The sequence below is a fragment of the Clarias gariepinus genome, chromosome 12 (assembly GCF_024256425.1).
Source record: "Clarias gariepinus isolate MV-2021 ecotype Netherlands chromosome 12, CGAR_prim_01v2, whole genome shotgun sequence".
Taxonomy (NCBI): domain Eukaryota; kingdom Metazoa; phylum Chordata; class Actinopteri; order Siluriformes; family Clariidae; genus Clarias; species Clarias gariepinus.
Genome location: NC_071111.1, coordinates 477,056 through 496,406, shown reverse-complemented (window position 1 = coordinate 496,406; position 19,351 = coordinate 477,056). Strand labels below are relative to the sequence as shown.

The 19,351-nt window shown below is 46.1% G+C and overlaps 1 protein-coding gene across 1 annotated transcript in view; it reads right to left on the bottom strand.

Moving 5' to 3' along the window:
* The window catches only part of kcnc2 (potassium voltage-gated channel, Shaw-related subfamily, member 2), a 59,705-nt gene that overhangs the window by 9,422 nt on the left and 30,932 nt on the right, over positions 1–19,351 (bottom strand). The window contains exon 3 of the mRNA XM_053508170.1: positions 10,623–10,760. Coding sequence (XP_053364145.1) covers positions 10,623–10,760 — 138 coding nt within the window. The remainder of the gene's footprint in view (positions 1–10,622; positions 10,761–19,351) is intronic.

Here is a 19,351-nt window from a genome sequence, read left to right as displayed (position 1 = left end):
CGGGGGCATCCATGTGATGAGATCTCCAACCAGAAGCAGGACTCCAGGATGAGTTAGAGAGGTCCAGCGGGTAGAGGGGGTCTGGATCACTGGCAGCTCAGGAGCGAAATGTATAGCTCAACAGAGAGATAGGTAGAGGAAAAAGGAGAGATGGAGAGAGAGAGAGAGGAGAGAGCAGAAAAGGAGAGAGCAAAGAGATGGAGAAATAACAGTTAGGTATGGTCACAGTCGAACAATGTAAAAAGTGAATGTATATTTAGTGCAGAGTGCAAGCAGAGACTCCGGCAGAACTAACTATGACAGCATAACTAAAAAAGGAGAGCCAGAAGGAAACACAAACATGAGGGCTTCCAGCATTGTCATTTACAGACCTCTAGGGCCATACTCTGAATTTCTTAGTGAATTTGCAGATTTCCTCTCAAACCTAGTTGTTTCTGTAGACAAAGTGTTAATTGCTGGAGATTTTAATATTCATTTTGAAAACCCAGAAGACCCTCTGAGAACAGCATTTATGTCCATACTGGACTCGGTAGGAGTAAATCAGTGTGTAGTAGGACCCACTCATAAAGCAGGTCACACTTTAGATTTAATAATATTATTCGGATAAGGTATAAGAAATTTATTTACAATTCCACTATCTGAAGTTATCTCGGATCACTATCTTGTCTCAATTCAAGTGTGTCACAGTAATAATGTACGCACAGCGCCGCGCTACCGTATGAAACGTACATTCACATCAACTACCAAACAGAGTTTTATCAGTAATCTCCCAGAGTTCCCAACTTCGATTAGATCACCGTCTGACCCCACAGAACTCGATCAGGCGACTGAATATTTAGAGTAGACATTTCGCTATACCTTAGATAATGTAGCTCCAGTTAAAAGAAAAATGATTAGAGATATGAAACTTGCTCCCTGGTATAACGATCACACGCGCACTTTAAAACAGACCGCTCGGAAATTAGAACGTAAATGGCGTCAAACTGAATTGCTAGTATTTCAAATAGCATGGAAGGAGAGCATCCTGAACTATAGAAAAGCTCTTAGTGTAGCTAGAAGAACATATCTCTCCACTCTTATAGAAAATAACAAAAATAATCCTAGATTCTTATTTAATGCTGTAGCCAAATTAACCAGAAATAAAACCACTGCAGAAATCTCCACAACAACATCATGCAATAGTGAGGACTTCATGAACTTTTTTAATAATAAAATTGTAAATATTAGGCATAAAATTGAGGTTTTGAAACCGAACAATGTAATTGATGCAGATGTTAATCTAGCCATGTCAGATCAGAACCTAGAATACTTTACTCCCCTTGAAGAGAATGAACTAATTTCACTCATCTCTTCTGCAAATTCATCAACCTGTATATTAGATCCTGTACCGACACATTTTCTTAAACAGATAGTATCAGCAATAACAGAACCCCTGTTGAGAATAATTAATTCTTCACTCAGCATTGGGTATGTTCCAAAATCTTTTAAATTAGGAGTTATCAAACCAATAATTATGAAACCTGACCTCGACCCCTGTCAGCTGTCCAGTTACAGGCCAATATCAAACCTCCCCTTTATCCCTAAGATTCTGGAAAAGATAGTAGCGGAGCAGCTATGCTCATATCTACATAGAAATGGCATACATGAATTGTATCAGTCAGGATTTAGGCCTCATCACAGTACAGAGACAGCACTCGTTAAAGTAGTAAATGACATCCTATTGGCCTCTGATCAGGGTTGTGTAACTATGCTTGTATTACTCGACCTCAGTGCAGCTTTTGACACCGTTGATCACGCTATTCTTCTTCACAGATTAGAAAATGTAGTAGGAATTAAGGGTACAGCCCTCTCCTGGCTCAGATCCTATCTGACCCATCGTTATCAGTATGTAGACTTAAATGGTGATTATTCTGCATGTTCTCTAGTGGAGTTTGGCGTTCCGCAGGGTTCAGTTTTAGGTCCACTGCTTTTTTCCCTTTACATGCTTCCTCTGGGCAACATAATCCGTAAGCATGGTATTAGTTTTCATTGTTATGCTGACGATACACAGTTATATGTCTCAGCAAAACCTGATAAGAAAAAACAGCTTACTAAAATTGAGCAATATGTGCAGGACATAAGAAATTGAATGCTAATTAACTTCCTTCTGCTAAATCCGGATAAGACAGAAGTTCTAGTCATAGGACCGCATACAGCTAGGAGTAAAATTTTAGATCACACCGTAACTTTAGATGGCCTTTCTGTTCCATCAAATGCAACAGTGAAAGACCTTGGTGTGATTATTGATTCCAGCCTTTCATTTGAAGCTCATGTAGATAATATTACCAGGATAGCATTCTCTCACCTCAGAAATATTGCCAGGATAAGAAATTTTGGACTATTGTAATGCCTTACTGTCTGGTTGTTCAGCTAGATGCATAAATAAGCTTCAGCTAGTCCAGAATGCAGCAGCAAGAGTCCTCACTAGAACCAGAAGATATGAGCACATCACCCCTATCTTATCTTCACTGCATTGGCTCCCTGTGAAATTTCGCATTGATTTTAAAATACTACTCTTGACATATAAAGCATTAAATGGTCTCGCGCCGCAGTACCTGAGCGAACTGCTAGTGTCTTACGATCCGCCACGCCTACTTCGATCAAAGGATGCAGGCTGCTTGTCAGTACCACGTATTATGAAAAATACAGCTGGGGGCAGAGCTTTTTCTTACAAAGCCCCAAAATTATGGAATAGTCTTCCAAATAGTATTCGGGACTCAGACACAGTCTCAGTGTTTAAGTCCAGGCTAAAAACCTATTTATTTAGCCAAGCATTTTTATAAATAGATTTGCCATAGGTAAAGGAGCAGATCTGGGGGACTCATGGACGTAGAGTATTATGGTGAACTGGTATGTTTGGATGCAGGAAGCCCTTATGTTTGTGTTTCCTTCTGGCTCTCCCTTTTAGTTATGCTGTCATAGTTAGTCCTGCCGGAGTCTCTGCTTGCACTTTACAGTTAATATACATTCACATTATACATTGTGTGACTGTGACCATACCTAACTGCCATCTCTCTTCTTCTTCTCTTTCTCCCCCTCTTTCCTCTCTCCTCCTGCCTCCCCCTTTCACTCTTTCTCTCTCTCTGTCGAGCTACACATGTCGTTCCTGAGCTGCCAGTGATCCAGACTCCCTCTGCCCTCCGGACCTGTCTGACCCATCCTGGTGCCCCGCTTCTGGCTGAAGATCTCGTCACATGGATGCCCCGTGTGTCTCTCTGGGATGCGTCTGGTGTCTGGGAATGATTCTCTCTACCTAGAAAATGGTTCTTGCCTTGACTGGTGTTGGCAACTGTTTCTCTGGGGACTTGACAGTTCAATAGTTCAGAACTGGAACTTCTTACAAGTCTACCTGGGTCTTCAATAACTACCTGGACTCCATATTAACATCAATTAACATCAGCTATTATAGCTGAACTGCCTCAAACCCTACACGCTGTATAAATGCAGATCATTTACTGCTTTCTGTTTCACCCAAATGAGGATGGGTTCCCTGTTGAGTCTGGTTCCTCTCAAGGTTTCTTCCTATTACCATCTCAGGGAGTTTTTCCTTGCCACTGTCGCCCTCGGCTTGCTCACCAGGGACAAACTGACCATTTTGATTCATACAAATTCACTGTAAGGGTTAACCCCTAGAGGGCGCCCAAAGACTGGTTCCCTTTCAAAGGCTACACTCGATGCTGCGTGAAAACGCTATGGAAACATCTTGTCATGTTGCCGCTTTGTCTTCACTGACCTTGTTGTGTATGCCTGTGTGTTTAAACCAGCAAAATAAGAAAGTGTTTAACTCACCGATATGGCAGAGTTTTAATTGAGATATCCCTCCGTGTCTGATAAATACATATCGGAGGGCGATCTCTGCACTTTACTGCTTCGAATAAAGTGCTCGCGCGCGCCCCGCATTCCTTGAGAAACACCGGGCCGCGGCGCATTTCTGGGGCTTAAAACGCGTGTATCCAGCAGAGCTGTGAGAGACGGATTTAAAACTCCTATCTCTCACTTCCTCGTTGGATCGGAAAATCCCTCTGTTTGCTCGCAAGCGCGCGCTGCGCTTTTAGTGAATGGGCAAGGATAAACATTCTCTCTCGCTCCGCGGAGATGGAAATAGCACCCAAGCACTTAAAAAAAAAAAACATTAGACGGCAGGTTCTGTTGGGTGACCGGGGGGCGGAGCCTCAACAACGCTCTCTCCCTTTTTCTTAGCAATCTCCATATGAGTTGACCCTTTCATGGAGTAAGCTGTATCTATCCTGTGTTTTCCTGCCATCTACTTTATTTATTTGTTTAAATATAGTTGAGGTGGAAGCACGGGGTTATATAATGACGCCCAGATAGAAGAGACGCTTCCAGGCTATCTCTCTCCTGGGACATCATCCTCCCTGAAAAGCTAAGACTTCCTTTCAAGCTGTGTAGACTTTTATCTTCCCTGAAGGGAAAAGCTTTTCAGGCAGCAGGTCTGGTTGGTGCTCCATTGCACACCATGACGGTTATGCAGGTCTACCAGGCTGACCTGCTGAGAGACTTGAGTACTGGCGGGGCTTTTCAAGATAGGGCGTTCTGGAATTACGCCGGGCCACAGACTTATGGCTTGAATCTCAGCGGCATCAAGCATAGGATCGCGCATCCCTCTTTGATGCCCCTATTTCGCCTTCCGGCCTGTTTGGCGATGTCGTTAACTCGTTCGCCACTAGGTTCATGAGGCAAAGTTATATGAACAAGCCTTCGGAAATTCCTTCCCCGCGTGCTCAGGAGTCGGGACTGTCGGCCACCCAGTCTCGACCGGGTCTGACGCTTGCAAGGCGTGAAACACACAAGGAGAGTGTTTTTGAGCCAGGCACCCCCTCGTAAAGATTGGAGTGCGTCGTGCCTGCGCTTCGCAATCCGCCTCAAAAGAGCTCAGACTGGCATATTGTCTTCTTCACAAAGAAGCCCTGAGGTTCATGTGCCCAGGACCATGGGGGTGGCCCCCCAATGGGGAGAGGCACACAGAGTTCCTTTCGAGAATGAAGTGTTCTCCCTGGCACCCCAGGAGGTCGGTGTTTTTGCTCCGCCACCACTGGTGTTTCGGGCAACACCAGTCTCCAATAAAGTGTTAGCTCTTCGTTGTTTTTTGCCATGTTTCAGGATGCCGAACATCTAACATTGACCCCCCCCCCCCCCGTGGAAACTACTGCCAAGCATATCTCCTTGGGTACTAAGCACTGTAGAGAGAAACTACAGGATGCAGTTCTCACATCACCCTTCCGTAAAACCGGAAAGTGCGCATCTGCTGACAGAAGTTGCTGGGGAATGGCGCCATGGAACATGTTCACCCCTACCAGACAGTGAGTCAGGCTACTACAGTCAGTATTTCTTAGTTCCCAAGAGGAACGGGGGGCTATGTCCAATTTTTAGATTTTTGCGGGCTGTTCCGCTATCTAAGCTTCAAAATGTTGACTGTCAAGTGATTGCTCTCAAATCCTACCAAGCAATTAATTTGGGACAATCGATTGAAGGACGCTTACTTCATATAGAAATATTGCTACAACACAGGAGGATCCTAAGGTCGCTTTCGGGGGCGAAGCTTATCAGTATCAGGTCCTTCCATTTGGTCTAGCTCTCTCACCCGCACATATATGAAATGCATGGATGTAGTTCTGGCGCTTACGACTCCAGGGCATCCGTATTTGAATTACATAGACGACTGGCTGGCCCAGTCTCAGTAGCTAGCGCTTTGACATCAGCATGTCATCCTAGCTCATCTTTGTTTCTTAGGATTGAGACCCAACGCCACGAAAAGCGTGCTCTTTTCTGTTCAGAGGACAACATATTGGGTGTCACATGGGATTCGATCATAAGCGGGCACAGCTGTCTCCCGCTCGTGTTGAATCCATTCTCAACACCCTCAAGGAAATCAAGCTAGACCGGAAAGTGACAATCACTTTCATAGATCTTAGCTCTTATGGCAGCTGTATCCACGGTGACACCTTTGGGCCTTCTGCACATGAGAGCATTTTAGTTGTGGCTAAGAACCAGAAGATTTCACTTTAGGGCCAATCCCCAATAAAGGTTACGCGCCAGGTGTTTCGTACCCTTCCTATGTAGTTCAGACCCCGGTTTCTGACTTTGGGTCTCGCTCTAAGTTCGTCTTGTCGCCGCAGATGCTAACATCGGACGCCTCATGGGCTGGGGTGCCGTCTTAGATGACCGTCCAGCCCAAGGGAGCTGGAGAGGCCATCTTGTAGCGCGGCACATCAATTGCCTCAAAATGATAGCTCTATTTCTGGCCCTAAAGCACTTCCTCCAGCAGTTGAGAGGCTACCATGTCCTAGTGCGGGTGGACAACACTATGGCAGTCTCATATATTAATCGCCAGGGCGGACTGTGCTCGCGGCGCTAAATAGCTAGCACACCAGGTTCCTGTCCCTCAGGGCGAATTACATTCCAGGGCATATAAATGTGGGAGCAGTTGTTCTGTCCAGTCAATCTCTGACACACGGGGAATGGAAACCCCACCCCAAAATAGTCAGTCAATCTGGGAGAGATTTCAGGTAGAAGAGGTGGACCTCTTTGCCTCGCAAGATCAGCAAATGTCCCCTTTACTACTCTCTGACTCTTCCAGCTACCCCGGCTCTGGATGCCGTGGCCCGTACATGGCCCTGGTTACGCCTTTATGTGCTTTTCCTGATAGCTCTGCTCCAGGGAGTCTTGGCGAGGGTCCATCAACAGTGTTTGCGCCTCTTATTGATAGCGCCCTGTTGGCCGACCAGAGTGTGGTTCTCGGATCTAGTATTCCTCTTCAACGGCTCACCATGGGTGATTCCAATGAGGTGGGATCTTCTGTCTCAGGCGCAGGGGACGATATTTCATCCCCGGCCTGAGTTTTGGAACCCTCACGTTCAGTACCTGAACGCGACCAACTAAGTCAAGCTGGTCTTTCAGCCAGCGTAATTAAGACTATTCTAAGTGGTAGGGCTCCCTCCCCTAGAAGAGCTTATGCCCTCAAATGGAATGTATTTGAAAGTTGGTTCATGACGAAGCAGGTAGACCCAGTCCACTGCCGAAATGTTTCAGTGCTGGAGTCTCTGCAGGAAAAATTGTCCTCGGGCTTGTGCCCTAGTACCCTCAGGACGTACGTAACTGTTATTTTAGCCTGCCACAACGGGACCAACTAAGTCAAGCTGGTCTTTCAGCCAGCGTAATTAAGACTATTCTAAGTGCTAGGGCTCCCTCCCCTAGAAGAGCTTATGCCCTCAAATGAAATGTATTTGAAAGTTGGTGCATGACGAAGCAGGTAGACCCAGTCCACTGCCGAAATGTTTCAGTGCTGGAGTCTCTGCAGGAAAAATTGTCCTCGGGCTTGTGCGTGGTCCTTTCCGCACACATTTGTTAGATTTTATAATTTGGATGTTCATGCCACTCCGGGCTCACAGGTCCTCGAGTCAGCTTCCCAAATATAGTTCTGAGACCTTCTCGGCCTTGTGCGCACACGCTACACAACCTTGGGGTCCAGACACTTGCAGTGCGGCAGCATTGGTATTCTCGTTCCCATAGCGTTTTCGCGCAGCTTTGCTGCGTTACTTTGCTGTAACCCTGTTCCCAGGAACGAGATGCCAAATCCGTTCAGACAAATCAATCTGAGGAATGTTTCCGGTTCACTTCTATTTATAACCTGCAGGTGCGTCTCATCAGATGACGTCACCCGACCGAGGTTATATAAGCCAAAATTTGGCGTGTTTGATACACACATGCTTCACAACCGGCAACATGACAAGATGTTTTCATAGCATTTTTACGCAGCATCTCGTTCCCGCCTTTTCAGGGAACAGGGTTACAGCAAAGTAACCCGAGACGTTTTTGTTGTGTTATAGGTTGATTAAAGAGAAACTTCAGTTCCTTCAGGCGTCCAGCTTCTGTTGTCGTAGTTGTTATTATACTTAAGGTTTATGTCGGTTGTGTTTTTGTTAAGTAGTTACATTAAAGCGTCATACGTGCTCTAAAGAAAGAGCTTTACTTTTGTTTTTGTGTATTAAGATAAATAAAAGCCTTCATTGAACCGCCAGCTCGCCTCTGCAGTTATGCCGCCGACTGAGGAACCGTGACACAGGGGGTCCAATGCATTTATGTAACTTAAATTAAAATGTATTATATGGATATGGAGCTTTACTCACTTTTTTCAACACACTGCTATTATTTTGAACACCACTGTATATTAGTACAAAAAGTATGTATTTGAACGGAAGTACTATTTTACCAGACCTGGTAGGCTTTACAGTAACAGTCACACTTGTACTTACTTGTATACTATTGTTCCTTTTTTAGGTGCCAGCTTATGGGATGGCGGTGGAAGCTCTGCACATTTGTCGCATCATCAAAAGGAATTCCAATCATGTGAATTCCAATCGAGTGAAGCATGGTACTGTTGGTCAAGGGTATTCAGTGTCCTGTGTTCATTTAGACTGTCATTGCCTGAGAAGGTCTGCACACACATTTGTATGGATCCCACAGTGAAACTGAAGTGTGAAGGTGTGCAATCTTTCAGATTTAAAATGTGACTCATTAGATTCTAATACAGAAGTCAACTTTCCACATATTAACTGTATAATACTTGGAAAAAGTATTGTTTCTGAGACTGTTTACTAATAAGATCAATTCAGCTCATTGTTTATGATCTTGTTAAATGTCATTTCAGTTTAGACTTCATGTCTTATCAAATTTAACAAATAAATGTTTAATTGAGATGGTAATGTTTGTATTGTTTCTTTGTTTATAATTTGGTGTTATTAGATACATTGATCTAAACTAAAATACCACTTGAGTAAAGGGTAAAAATAGTTAAATTTAAGTGTAGCATATTAATTCTGTAATAGAGCAGTATGAATTAAATTCAGTTAAAATATTTTGTAAATCTAGCACTTTTGTTTGTTAAATAATAGTCAATTTTTTAAGTTTCTTCTATCTTGCATTTCAATCATATCTACTCAATTATTTTACTCATTTTCACTCAGGGCAACCATTGCATTAACTTCTTATTTTCATTACATTTGCTCAATTTTGTACATCATTGTACTAAATACACTTATTCAGGTCTACTTAATTTTTTTACTGACTTGTACTCAATTTATGAAGTTTATTTTACTGAATTTTGTGACTTTTTATATTTACTTAATATTTTTAAGTGTAAAATTGTTTCACCAAAAAAATTGAAGACAGTACAGTTTTATTTTTTAGAGTGTAGGTAGCGGTGAGAGATCTCAGAACTTCACTGATGGTCTTATCCACCCATGGCTTCTGATTGGGAAACGTTTTGATGTTTATTTTCTGCATGGTATCATCCGTTAGTTTCCCCAATGAATCCCACAACTGTTTCTGTAAACATGTTGATGTCATCGGAGCTGTTTTAGAACATGTCCCAGTCTGCGTCATTGAGTGCGTCCTGTAGCGCGGCCACAGATTGGTTTGTCCAGCGCGTGACCTCCCTCTGAACCGGAACTTCCTGTTTGAGCCTTTGTTTTTATTTTGGCATGAGGAGGATAAAAATGTGGTCAGATTTCCCAAACGGAGGGCAAGATTGTGCCTTGTAGCCGTCCTTGACTGTTGTGTAACAATGTCCAGTGTCCTTTAGTCGCAGGTGATGTGTCAATAGAAGTTCGGCGCCGCACTCTTGATGTTGGCGCTGCAGAGGAGATTGCAGTCCCAAATGTCTCTCTGGAACTTTACCCTGGCCCTGAGGTCATCAAGCTTGTTCTCCAGTGACTGGATGTTGGCAAGCAGGATGCTAGGGAGAGGTGTGTGGTGTGCACAAACTCTCAGCCTGTTCCTGACGCCGACTCGTTTCCCTCGGGGCTGCCACTTCGGGTCACATCCTTTGTTCTCCCTTAGGATCTCACTCGGCCAGCTCAGATCCGGAGTTAAAAATGTCAAATTGTGAGTACATTGTAAACCAATAGAAACAATAGTATCTCTATTATACTTAATGCACTCCACGTTGATAAATTTGCTGGTTTAAAGTTACTAAAAAATAACTTAGTACATAAAGTACTTTATAAAAAACTTTATTTATAAAGTAAATAAAGACATAAAGTAATATAGGTCGGAGCAGTTGGCAGCCAACATCACCGGCGCCATCTTGGATTTTTCTTTAGTTTGGAGAAACAATCAGGGCATAAGCAAAGATTTGGGGAAATTTAAGGTGCATTTGCCATTGTTTTTGCCAATTGTTTAAACAGGAAGCTCTATCTGGCAATGTGTTTCTGAGACATTTTTGGTTTCTTGAGTATTTTTGTCTCTTATTCTCTAAATTCTGGATTCCTCTTCTGAAAATCTCCAATATAATGTGAATTTAGGATTTGCAGTAGACATGAACTATGCGATGTTCTTACTGATGAAAGTGACAAAGAATCGAATTGATTTTATTTTTATTTTTTTTTTCATTTTGGAGCAAGCATTTTCTTATGGTAATGGTAGTGAAGCATAGCATGCTAGTGACATTTGCTTTGAATGATGGTGATGATGATTGTTACCATGATGTACAGACAGCTGTGCATGCTGTGACCATTTAAGAAAAACAAGTGAACTGGTGAACTGGTTGGCTATTTAGAACATACCTGATTTGTGAAGGGTGGAGTCAGCAGTGCAGCTGTAATCACTTGCAGCCAACAGGAAGCAAGTTCCTCCACCATGTCGACCCTGCATAGGAACTCGTTCCTCTGGAGTTGTAGTGATGTCACTTCCTGCACTGACTTCTGCAGAAACAACCATACTGTTCAAGGTGTAAATTTAATACCATTGTACCTCCAGGACCTAGAGTCAAATTTACACCCAGACTAATGGAAAGTGAAATTTAAGACTAGGTAAATATTAGTAGTTCAAGAACCGGGATTAAAGCCCCCAAGATTTTGTCATGCACACTCAATCGGCGACCGGCACTAGGACCCGAAAGTAAAGCAGTCGCGAACTAGGTATAAGAGGAGTAAACAAACCACAATTCAACGCTCAGTCATTGAGTTCGGCCCATGTCGGTTCTGGTTGTCCATCTATCGATTTGTGAGTATTTACTTTATTGGGTTTCGCTTTCTGATATTGAGTGTGTGTTTATAGGACGCGGGTTAAATTTGTGTTTTTCCCTTGCTCCCCTTTTGTGAGAGTCCTTAAACTAAAACGTGTGGTTATCCTACCTACTGGCTTTCTTCCGCGTTTGGTTTCACCATCCACGCTACATTGGGCTAATCGCTAAAGCTAAGTCATCTGGTCGCCTAGGTTAGTTCATCCTGACAGAATGACTGAACCTAAAGCGGTGAACCCAGCGGATTACGCGCATCTCTGCAACGTGGTTGACCAGCATGCCGAGCTAATCAATAAGCTAACCGGGGAGATTGCTACTCTGCGCCAGGGCGCCTTGCGCCGCGAGGTTGAGGAGCTCAGGCAGGAGAACGCGGATCTCCGGGCGGCTGTTGCTAGCGTGGCGAGCTGGCCTCCCACCGTGTTTTTCTCTCATTACCAGAGAAATGGAATGGCATGGACGGGAAGTGTAGTGTGTTCCTAACAGCGCTCGATCTGGTGTTGAAGTTTAATTCCACCAAATACTCCACTCCACGGCTACGCATTGCTCTCCTCGTCTCGTTGCTAACTGGGCAGGCAGCAGAGTGGGCCACGGCAGTTCTTAAATCAGACTCGGACACCGCCCATTTATACAATGAATTTACACTCCAGCTTCAACTCATCTCCGAACACCCTGCGGGCGAGGTGGAGACCGACACCAAGCTCTATCAGCTGCGGCAGGGTGAATTGTCTGTGAGTCGCTACACCACGGAATGTATAACCCTTGCCGTGCAGACATCTTGGAGAGACGCCACGCTCCGGACATCCTACTACGAGGGGCTGGCGTCACGCATAAAGGACGAGCTTGCCGGACGAGAGCTTTCAGCCACGCTGGAGGGATTAATCCAGCTGGCTCTCCGCATCGACCAGCGCCTACTCTCTCGTCCGAAGCCAGCCCCGAGGACCCTGCCGCATGCTTTCACCTATCACCATACTGCACCTCCACCACAGCAGAATGCGCACGCTGGTATCGAGAGGTTGGAACCATCTGACCCTCCTCGTCGCCAGCGGCCGCTGGCTTCTTCTTCGAAGAAAGGGGGTGAACTTCGTCCATGTGTCGACTATCGGGGCTTGAATAAAATCACTATCAAAAACCGACATCCGTTGCCGCTCACCAACCCACCCTGGACGCCCTCTCTGGTGCCACCGTGTTTACAAAGTTGGACCTCCGGAGCGCCTACAACTTGGTGCGCATCAGAGAGGGCGATGAGGGTTGTGTGCTTACTGTGGGTCCGCGGCACACCACCGGGCGATTTGCCCTTTTCGTCCGGGAAATGCGCAGCCCCGGTGAGCCGGAGGAGAGACTCACCGGGCTCCCTCCAAATCTCCAGCACGACCAACACAACCACCTCTCGGCTTACTATTCAGGTAATCCTCCAATTTGGCCACAAATGAGTCAGAAGTGCAGCATTCATTGACTCCGATGCCAACAGCAACTTCATTGACTCCACTTATGCCAAAGAAATGGGGGTAAAAATTGAGGCGTTATCCCAGCCAGTGCAAATCACTTCTGTCGACGGTCGGCCCCTGTCATCCAGCCCCATCACCCATCAGACTCAGACCATCACCCTCATCATAAATCAACACCACAAACCCATTCAATTCCAGCTCACATCCATTTTCTCACCTCCCATCATCCTCGGATACCCCTGACTGCTACAGCACGACCCTCTCATCTCCTGGACCAGAAATAAAATCCTCCAGTGGGGGCCGACCTGCACTGAGCTGTGCCTACGGGACCCAGCTGGGAACGGAGTCCGAGGCCCCCGATGTCGACACCAACGCCATTCCTTCTGCCTACCGTGACCTGGCTGCAGTTTTTTGTAAACGGAGAGCCACTCACCTTCCACCACACCGCCCTTACGACCTGGCGATAGAGCTGCAGCCAGGATCTGTACCCCCATCTGTACTCGCTGTCGGCTGCTGAGACACGGGGGATGGAGGAATACATCGCCAGTGCCCTTCGCCATGGAACCAGCTGGCCCTCCTCGTCGCCAGCGGCCGCTGGCTTCTTCTTCGAAGAAAGGGGGTGAACTTCGTCCATGTGTCGACTATCGGGGCTTGAATAAAATCACTATCAAAAACCGACATCCGTTGCCGCTCACCAACCCACCCTGGACGCCCTCTCTGGTGCCACCGTGTTTACAAAGTTGGACCTCCGGAGCGCCTACAACTTGGTGCGCATCAGAGAGGGCGATGAGTGGAAAACGGCCTTCATCACTCCCACGGGACATTACGAGAGCCTGGTCATCCCCTTTGGACTATGCAACGCACCCTCGGCCTTCCAACAATTCATAAACCATGTCCTGAGAGACATGTTAGGCCAATGGGTGTTTGTATACTTGGACGACATCCTCATCTACTCTCGCACCACCGAAGAACATATCCAACATGTACGGGCGGTTCTTAAGAGATTGCTCGCTCACCAACTGTACTGTAAGTTGGAAAAGTGTGCCTTTCACCAGCACTCCACCACGTTCCTGGGTTTTGTCATCTCGTCCCAGGGTGTGGCCATGGATCCGCAGAAACTGGAAGCTGTTCGTCATTGGCCTCTACCCAGGACTCTCAAACAGCTTCAACGGTTTCTCGGGTTTGCGAACTTCTATCGTTGCTTTATCCGGGGCTACAGTACATACTGTAACAGCACTGGATTTATCTGCTCAATTCTTCACACCATGAGAAATATCTTAGAAATAAGAAAAGTCTTGATTTCCCAATGTGCATTACACTTTTTAGGCAATAAGTGATCTTCTTTCGGCTGTTCCCTTTTAGGGGTCGCCACAGTGAATCATTTGCCTCCATCTAACCCTATCCTCTGCATCCTCTTCTCTCACACCAACTAACTTCATATCCTCTCTCACTGCATCCATAAATGGTCTTCCTCTAGACCTCCTGCCTGGCAGTTCCAACCTCAGCATCCTTCTACTGATATATTCACAATCTCTCCTCTGAACATGTCCAAACCACCTCAATCTGGCCTCTCTGACTTTATCTCCAAAACATCTAACATGGGTTGTCCCTCTGATAAACTCATTCTTGATCCTATCCATCCTTGTCACTCCCAAAGAGAACCTCAACATCTTCAGCGCTGCTACCTCCAACTCTGCCTCCTGTCTTTTCTTCAGCGCCACTGTCTCTAAGCCTAGAGCATTGCTGGTCTCACCACTGTCCTGTACACCTTTCCTTTCATTCTCGCTGATACTCTTTTATCGCACAACACACCTGACACCCATTCTAACCTGCCTGTACCCGCCTCTTCAGCTCCTTTGAACACTCTCTGTTTCTCTGAGCCATTGACCCTAAGTACTTAAAATCCTGCACCTTCTTTACCTCTGCTCCCTGTAGCCTCACCGATCCTCTTGGGTCCCTCTCGTTTACACACATGTATTCTGTCTTGCTGCGGCTAACCTTCATTCCTCTGCTTTCCAGAGCATACCAAATTTTCCTCCACCTGTTCCCTGCTCTGGCTACAAAGCACAATGTCAAAGCGCAATAAGTGATCTTTTTTTTTTTTTTTTTTTTCGGCCTGTCAGTATCACAGATAACACATAGCAGAGTGTATGTGTAGCTGTTCTATCATCATTCACAGCCATTTTATTTTATTTTTTATTTTTTTTTGTTTGTTTCCCATATTATAACAGACAAGACCTGGGGACCAAAAAAAGAGAAGAGAGTAAAAAAAAAAAAAAAAAAAGGGAATAAAAATAAATAAACAAACAAACAATTGAGGGAAAAAAAAAAAAAAAAGGGAAAAGAGAAAAAAAAAAAAGGGAGGGGGGGTGGGAGGGGGGAGAGAATACAATAAAAATTTGCTTCCGCACCTGCCGAAGAAAAAGAGAAAAAAAACAACAGAAGACACAACAGCAGAGAAACCGCAGCCACAACCAACACCTGCACGACTCGCGGCAAACCACAAATCCCAAAACCTGTTGATTAATAAAATATTTTGAAATAATAATATTGGTTTGAAGCAACAGCAAAGACAGTGTGTGTGTGAGCACCTGTTTGTACACCAGTGTGAACGTTTGTGTGCACACCTGTGTGTGTGAGCGCACTTGTGTTCATAGGGCTCCTCCATGTAAATGTTTAATAGTGTGTGTGGGGGACCACAGTCCTGTCTCGCGAGGCATGGAGCAGATACAGCGGAGACACGGGTCCCAGACATCCAGAGGCCCCCCAGAGCACAGGAGTCTCAGGAGAACCACCGCAGGGACAGCCCCCCCACCCCGAAAGGGGCAGCGGAGAGCCCAGAGGGGGGTCATCTAGCAGCCCCGGTGCAGACGCCCCAGGGGGCCGTGGTGACAGGACCGCAGGCTCCGCCGGTGGTCGTCCACTCCGAGGCAGTCCGGTCCAGAGATCCCAGGGCCCCCCCCATCCACCAGCCGGTGCCCAGCCAAGCCAGGAGAGCCAGATTCCGCCCAGCGACCGCCGTGAGTGAGCCAGCGCTCACCCGAGCGCCCCGCCCCGGAGCGAGAAACCAACAACCCACCAGCGGCTGGGGGCACCCCACAGCAGGGGGGGCCTGGGATGTTGAGAGAGGTGGAGTCTAGGACCTGACCTGACACCTAAACGTAGACAGCCAGGCACACACATACACAAACATACATTCCCACCCTCATACACACAAACAAATATTCACACACTCACACATGTAGACACACAAAAATAGACAGTATACACACTCACACTCCCCATATACCCACTTCCCTCGGTTGTGGGGACAGAAAGACCCCCCCCTGGTCCCCGCAGCAGCGGAAAGGACCACCAGCCCAGACCCCGACCGAACGGCCAGCTCCTCCTCTCAGCCCCCGGCCCTGGACCGCGGATAGAGAACGGGGGTGTGGAAAAAAGGAAGACCCCCGCTTCGCTCCTCCCGCTCTAATGTAGTGTTGGTGTGTGTTGTTCTAAAGTGCTTTAAAACAAGGGAGGGGCAAAACACTAACCACCCTCCGGCAGCTCGTGTCAGCTCTGCCCCTCCCAATAACCCTAAATGTCTACATGCCCCTTAAAATTGGGAAGTGGGCACTGGCACCAGAGGTAAGGCTGATTAAACAGCCCGCCCTCTGGACGCCATTCAGTGTGCCCACCCCCAAGGCCCTATATGTATGTGTAACATGACAGTAAGTAATGAGAGTGTCTAAGATGTGATATAAAATTGAGATGCAGGTGGTCACAAGGAGACAGGGAAGGAAAACCTCCCCTGCATCCCAGCAACACCCCCGCACCCCAAAGCCCTACCTGTATGGTGTTGTGATGGAGCGGGAAGAGGGAAGCATCGGGGATGGGGAGAAAATAATCGGAGGGGGCAAGTACCCCCCCCCTTGGGACCAGCTCCCCTACTGACCCCCATAGGCACCCCCGTTGCCCAAAAAAAAAAAAAAAAAAAAAAAACCGCCCAGGGCCGGGGGCCCAGGCCCATCCAAACCAGGGCCCATGGCAGCGGCCCCACTGGCCACCGCAGAGCCCGGGGCAGTCCACCAGGCCCCACAACAGAGGGGAAGAAAAAGGAAAAAATAAAAAATAAATAAATAAAAATACTCCCACCCCCACATTCAGTCGACTCCCAGACTACATAGAACAATAGACACCCAAGTTAGGCCCGTCCTCCTCCTGTAATGGACCCCCCCTGCAAAGAGGACACTTGCAGATGGTAGAAACACATTCACCAGCTGAAGAGGCCCCCCAGCTCCACCGATGCGTCAAAGGTCCCCGCCCAGGGTCGGGCAACAGGGCAAGCACCAAGCCACATCCCGGCAGCACACCAGCCAGGACCCAGGCCCCCCAGGCCCAGCTGGAACCCCAGCCCAGAGGTAGAGCGCCCCCAGGACCCCAAACCCCCCCCGGACCTATCTCGGAGCGGTACGGCCGCCAGGCCGGCAACCTACGTCCGCCGACACGGGCCTCCCCAGCAGCGCCGCGTTGCGGACGGTAGGGTGGGGGAAAAAATAAATTATAATAAATAAATAAATAAGAAAATAAAAAAACCACCGCCCAGGAGCCACCCACGCCCCCTCCAGGCCAGGACCGCAGCCCCAGCGCCGGACCCCCCAAGAAACCCACCCCCCGAGAACGCCCAGACGCCCCAGGCCAGCATGCCCCCCCGCCGCATCAGCAACCAGGACCAAAACCGGACAGAACTGCGGCCCCCAGCCACACTAGGTAATGGAGCCGATCAAAGGAGCCCAGAGAGATTGATCTAATGTGGCAGCAGACGCCGTGTCAAGACTAATATAGTCTAACAAACGATCTCTATATTGGTTGATATTAAGATTATTTCTATTTTTCCAGTTCATGAGGACAGTTTTCTTAGCAATGCATAAGGCGGTGAAAGCCATGTGGATTATGTTGACCTCTGTAGTGACACCCTCTAGGTCACCTAACAAGCAAACTGAAGGTTTGATCTTCTGATTAAGTAAAATCTTCAACCTGTTAACTGATGGCAGCTAACCTGAACAACAGCAATATGTTATATTCATTCACTGTTACATTTTATTCACTGGTAAATATAATGGTTATATGTGGTTTAATGTAGAAGAGGTTGTACTTGGTGCCATTTACTCTATGATACTCTATGATTTTGCTTTACATTAAACACATTATGATGTCATGTTTTTGAAATCTCTTTGTGCTCTACTCAAGATGCTGGAACATTATTTAATGCCCCACATGCCAGACTGAGACATAGCTAAATCCTCAGATCTGTGACAAAAGCAGCAAACATTTTAAGCCAAAATTATCCACAGCCTAGAATCACACTGTTCTATCTTCACACACACACACACACACACACACACACACAGTCAGCTTCCAGATTCCAGCCCTCCTCCTCTCTCAGAAGAACATCTCCAAAGTCACCAGCTGTTCATTTTAAAATTAAACCTGATATCTCTAAGGACAGAAAACCTATATAACAAATAAGAAAAAATAAGTAGCTTTACGATCCAAAAATGGAATTTCCAATAGCTGCTTTTAATGTACAAAAAAAATAATTATTTAGGTATTATCTGCACTTAGACTTACTGGTTACAAATTCAACTCTAAATACTGATGTAACAATCATGGGGTGATGACAAACAAAAACCTGGGGTGGTTTTTATTATTCACAGCTGGGTCAGTCTGACAAGTCTCCCTGTATTTCAACCAATATTGGACCATCTAGCAGCACTTACAACTGATCGATCCTGCAGACTAACTTAATCATTCTAGCTGGAGATTGCAATGCCCATATTGTTATAGATAAATCGGCAAGGGAAGATACAAAGAGACGGTTTGGCCACAGTGTTTCCAATTGCAGTTGGCTGCTTACACTAGGACCTGGATAAGATTCAGTGGTTCAGTTGTTCAGTTAGATTACATTCTGATCAGCTCCCAATTTTGGTCAGCATGCTAGGACATACAAGCAATGAGAGGGCCGGATTATGGACCTGACTATTTTCTTATTGCTATACGTCAACTACAATTACAAAGGGCAAAAAGGGACTAACAGCTGCCTTGACTATGTGAGTCAAATAAGCAATAATGTCAAATTGGCCTGTTAAACAAGTTTGCAGTAGTTAAATCTGAGTAACATAGATGACAAACAACTACTAATATCCGAAGACATTCTATGTCTATGTAGCGCAGCCACATAAGGGGTTAGTTTATCTAGGCTAAAATAAAGTGGTAACTAAAAAGTAAAACCACCAGGCCTTTTTTAACACACCTTTACAGTTATTTTTGTCTCCAAGACGACAGTGTTTTAGTTCCAGGGTTAAGGCATGACCTATCGGGTCACGTGTGCCGGTATAAAGCTGGAAACGGCATAGCACTTAAGCAGCGTGCTGGTTTTTTGGATAGAGAAAGAGCGATTGTGTGGATTTGCCGTGGATTACTTTTCCCTGGACTCACAACAATACCGATCTCATTCCGTTTCTTGTGCATTCCTTAGCAGAATTCTCCAACCTGTCATCTGATGAGATTCAGCAGATCATTTAGTTATCTAACCCCACCACCTATTCATTATACCCAATCCCTTCCACAATGCTCCAGGCCATCTCACGAGACCTCCTTCCCTTCATCATACCCATTATCAACCATTCCATATCTGGTCATGTTCCTGCTGCTTTGAAGATGGCAAGGGTTATTCCCATCCTCAAGAAACCCTGACTGGACTCATCAGAAGTTAACAACTATCGCCCGGTATCACTTTTTTCTTTTATTTCCAAAATTCTTGAAAGGACTGTTTATAACCAGATGT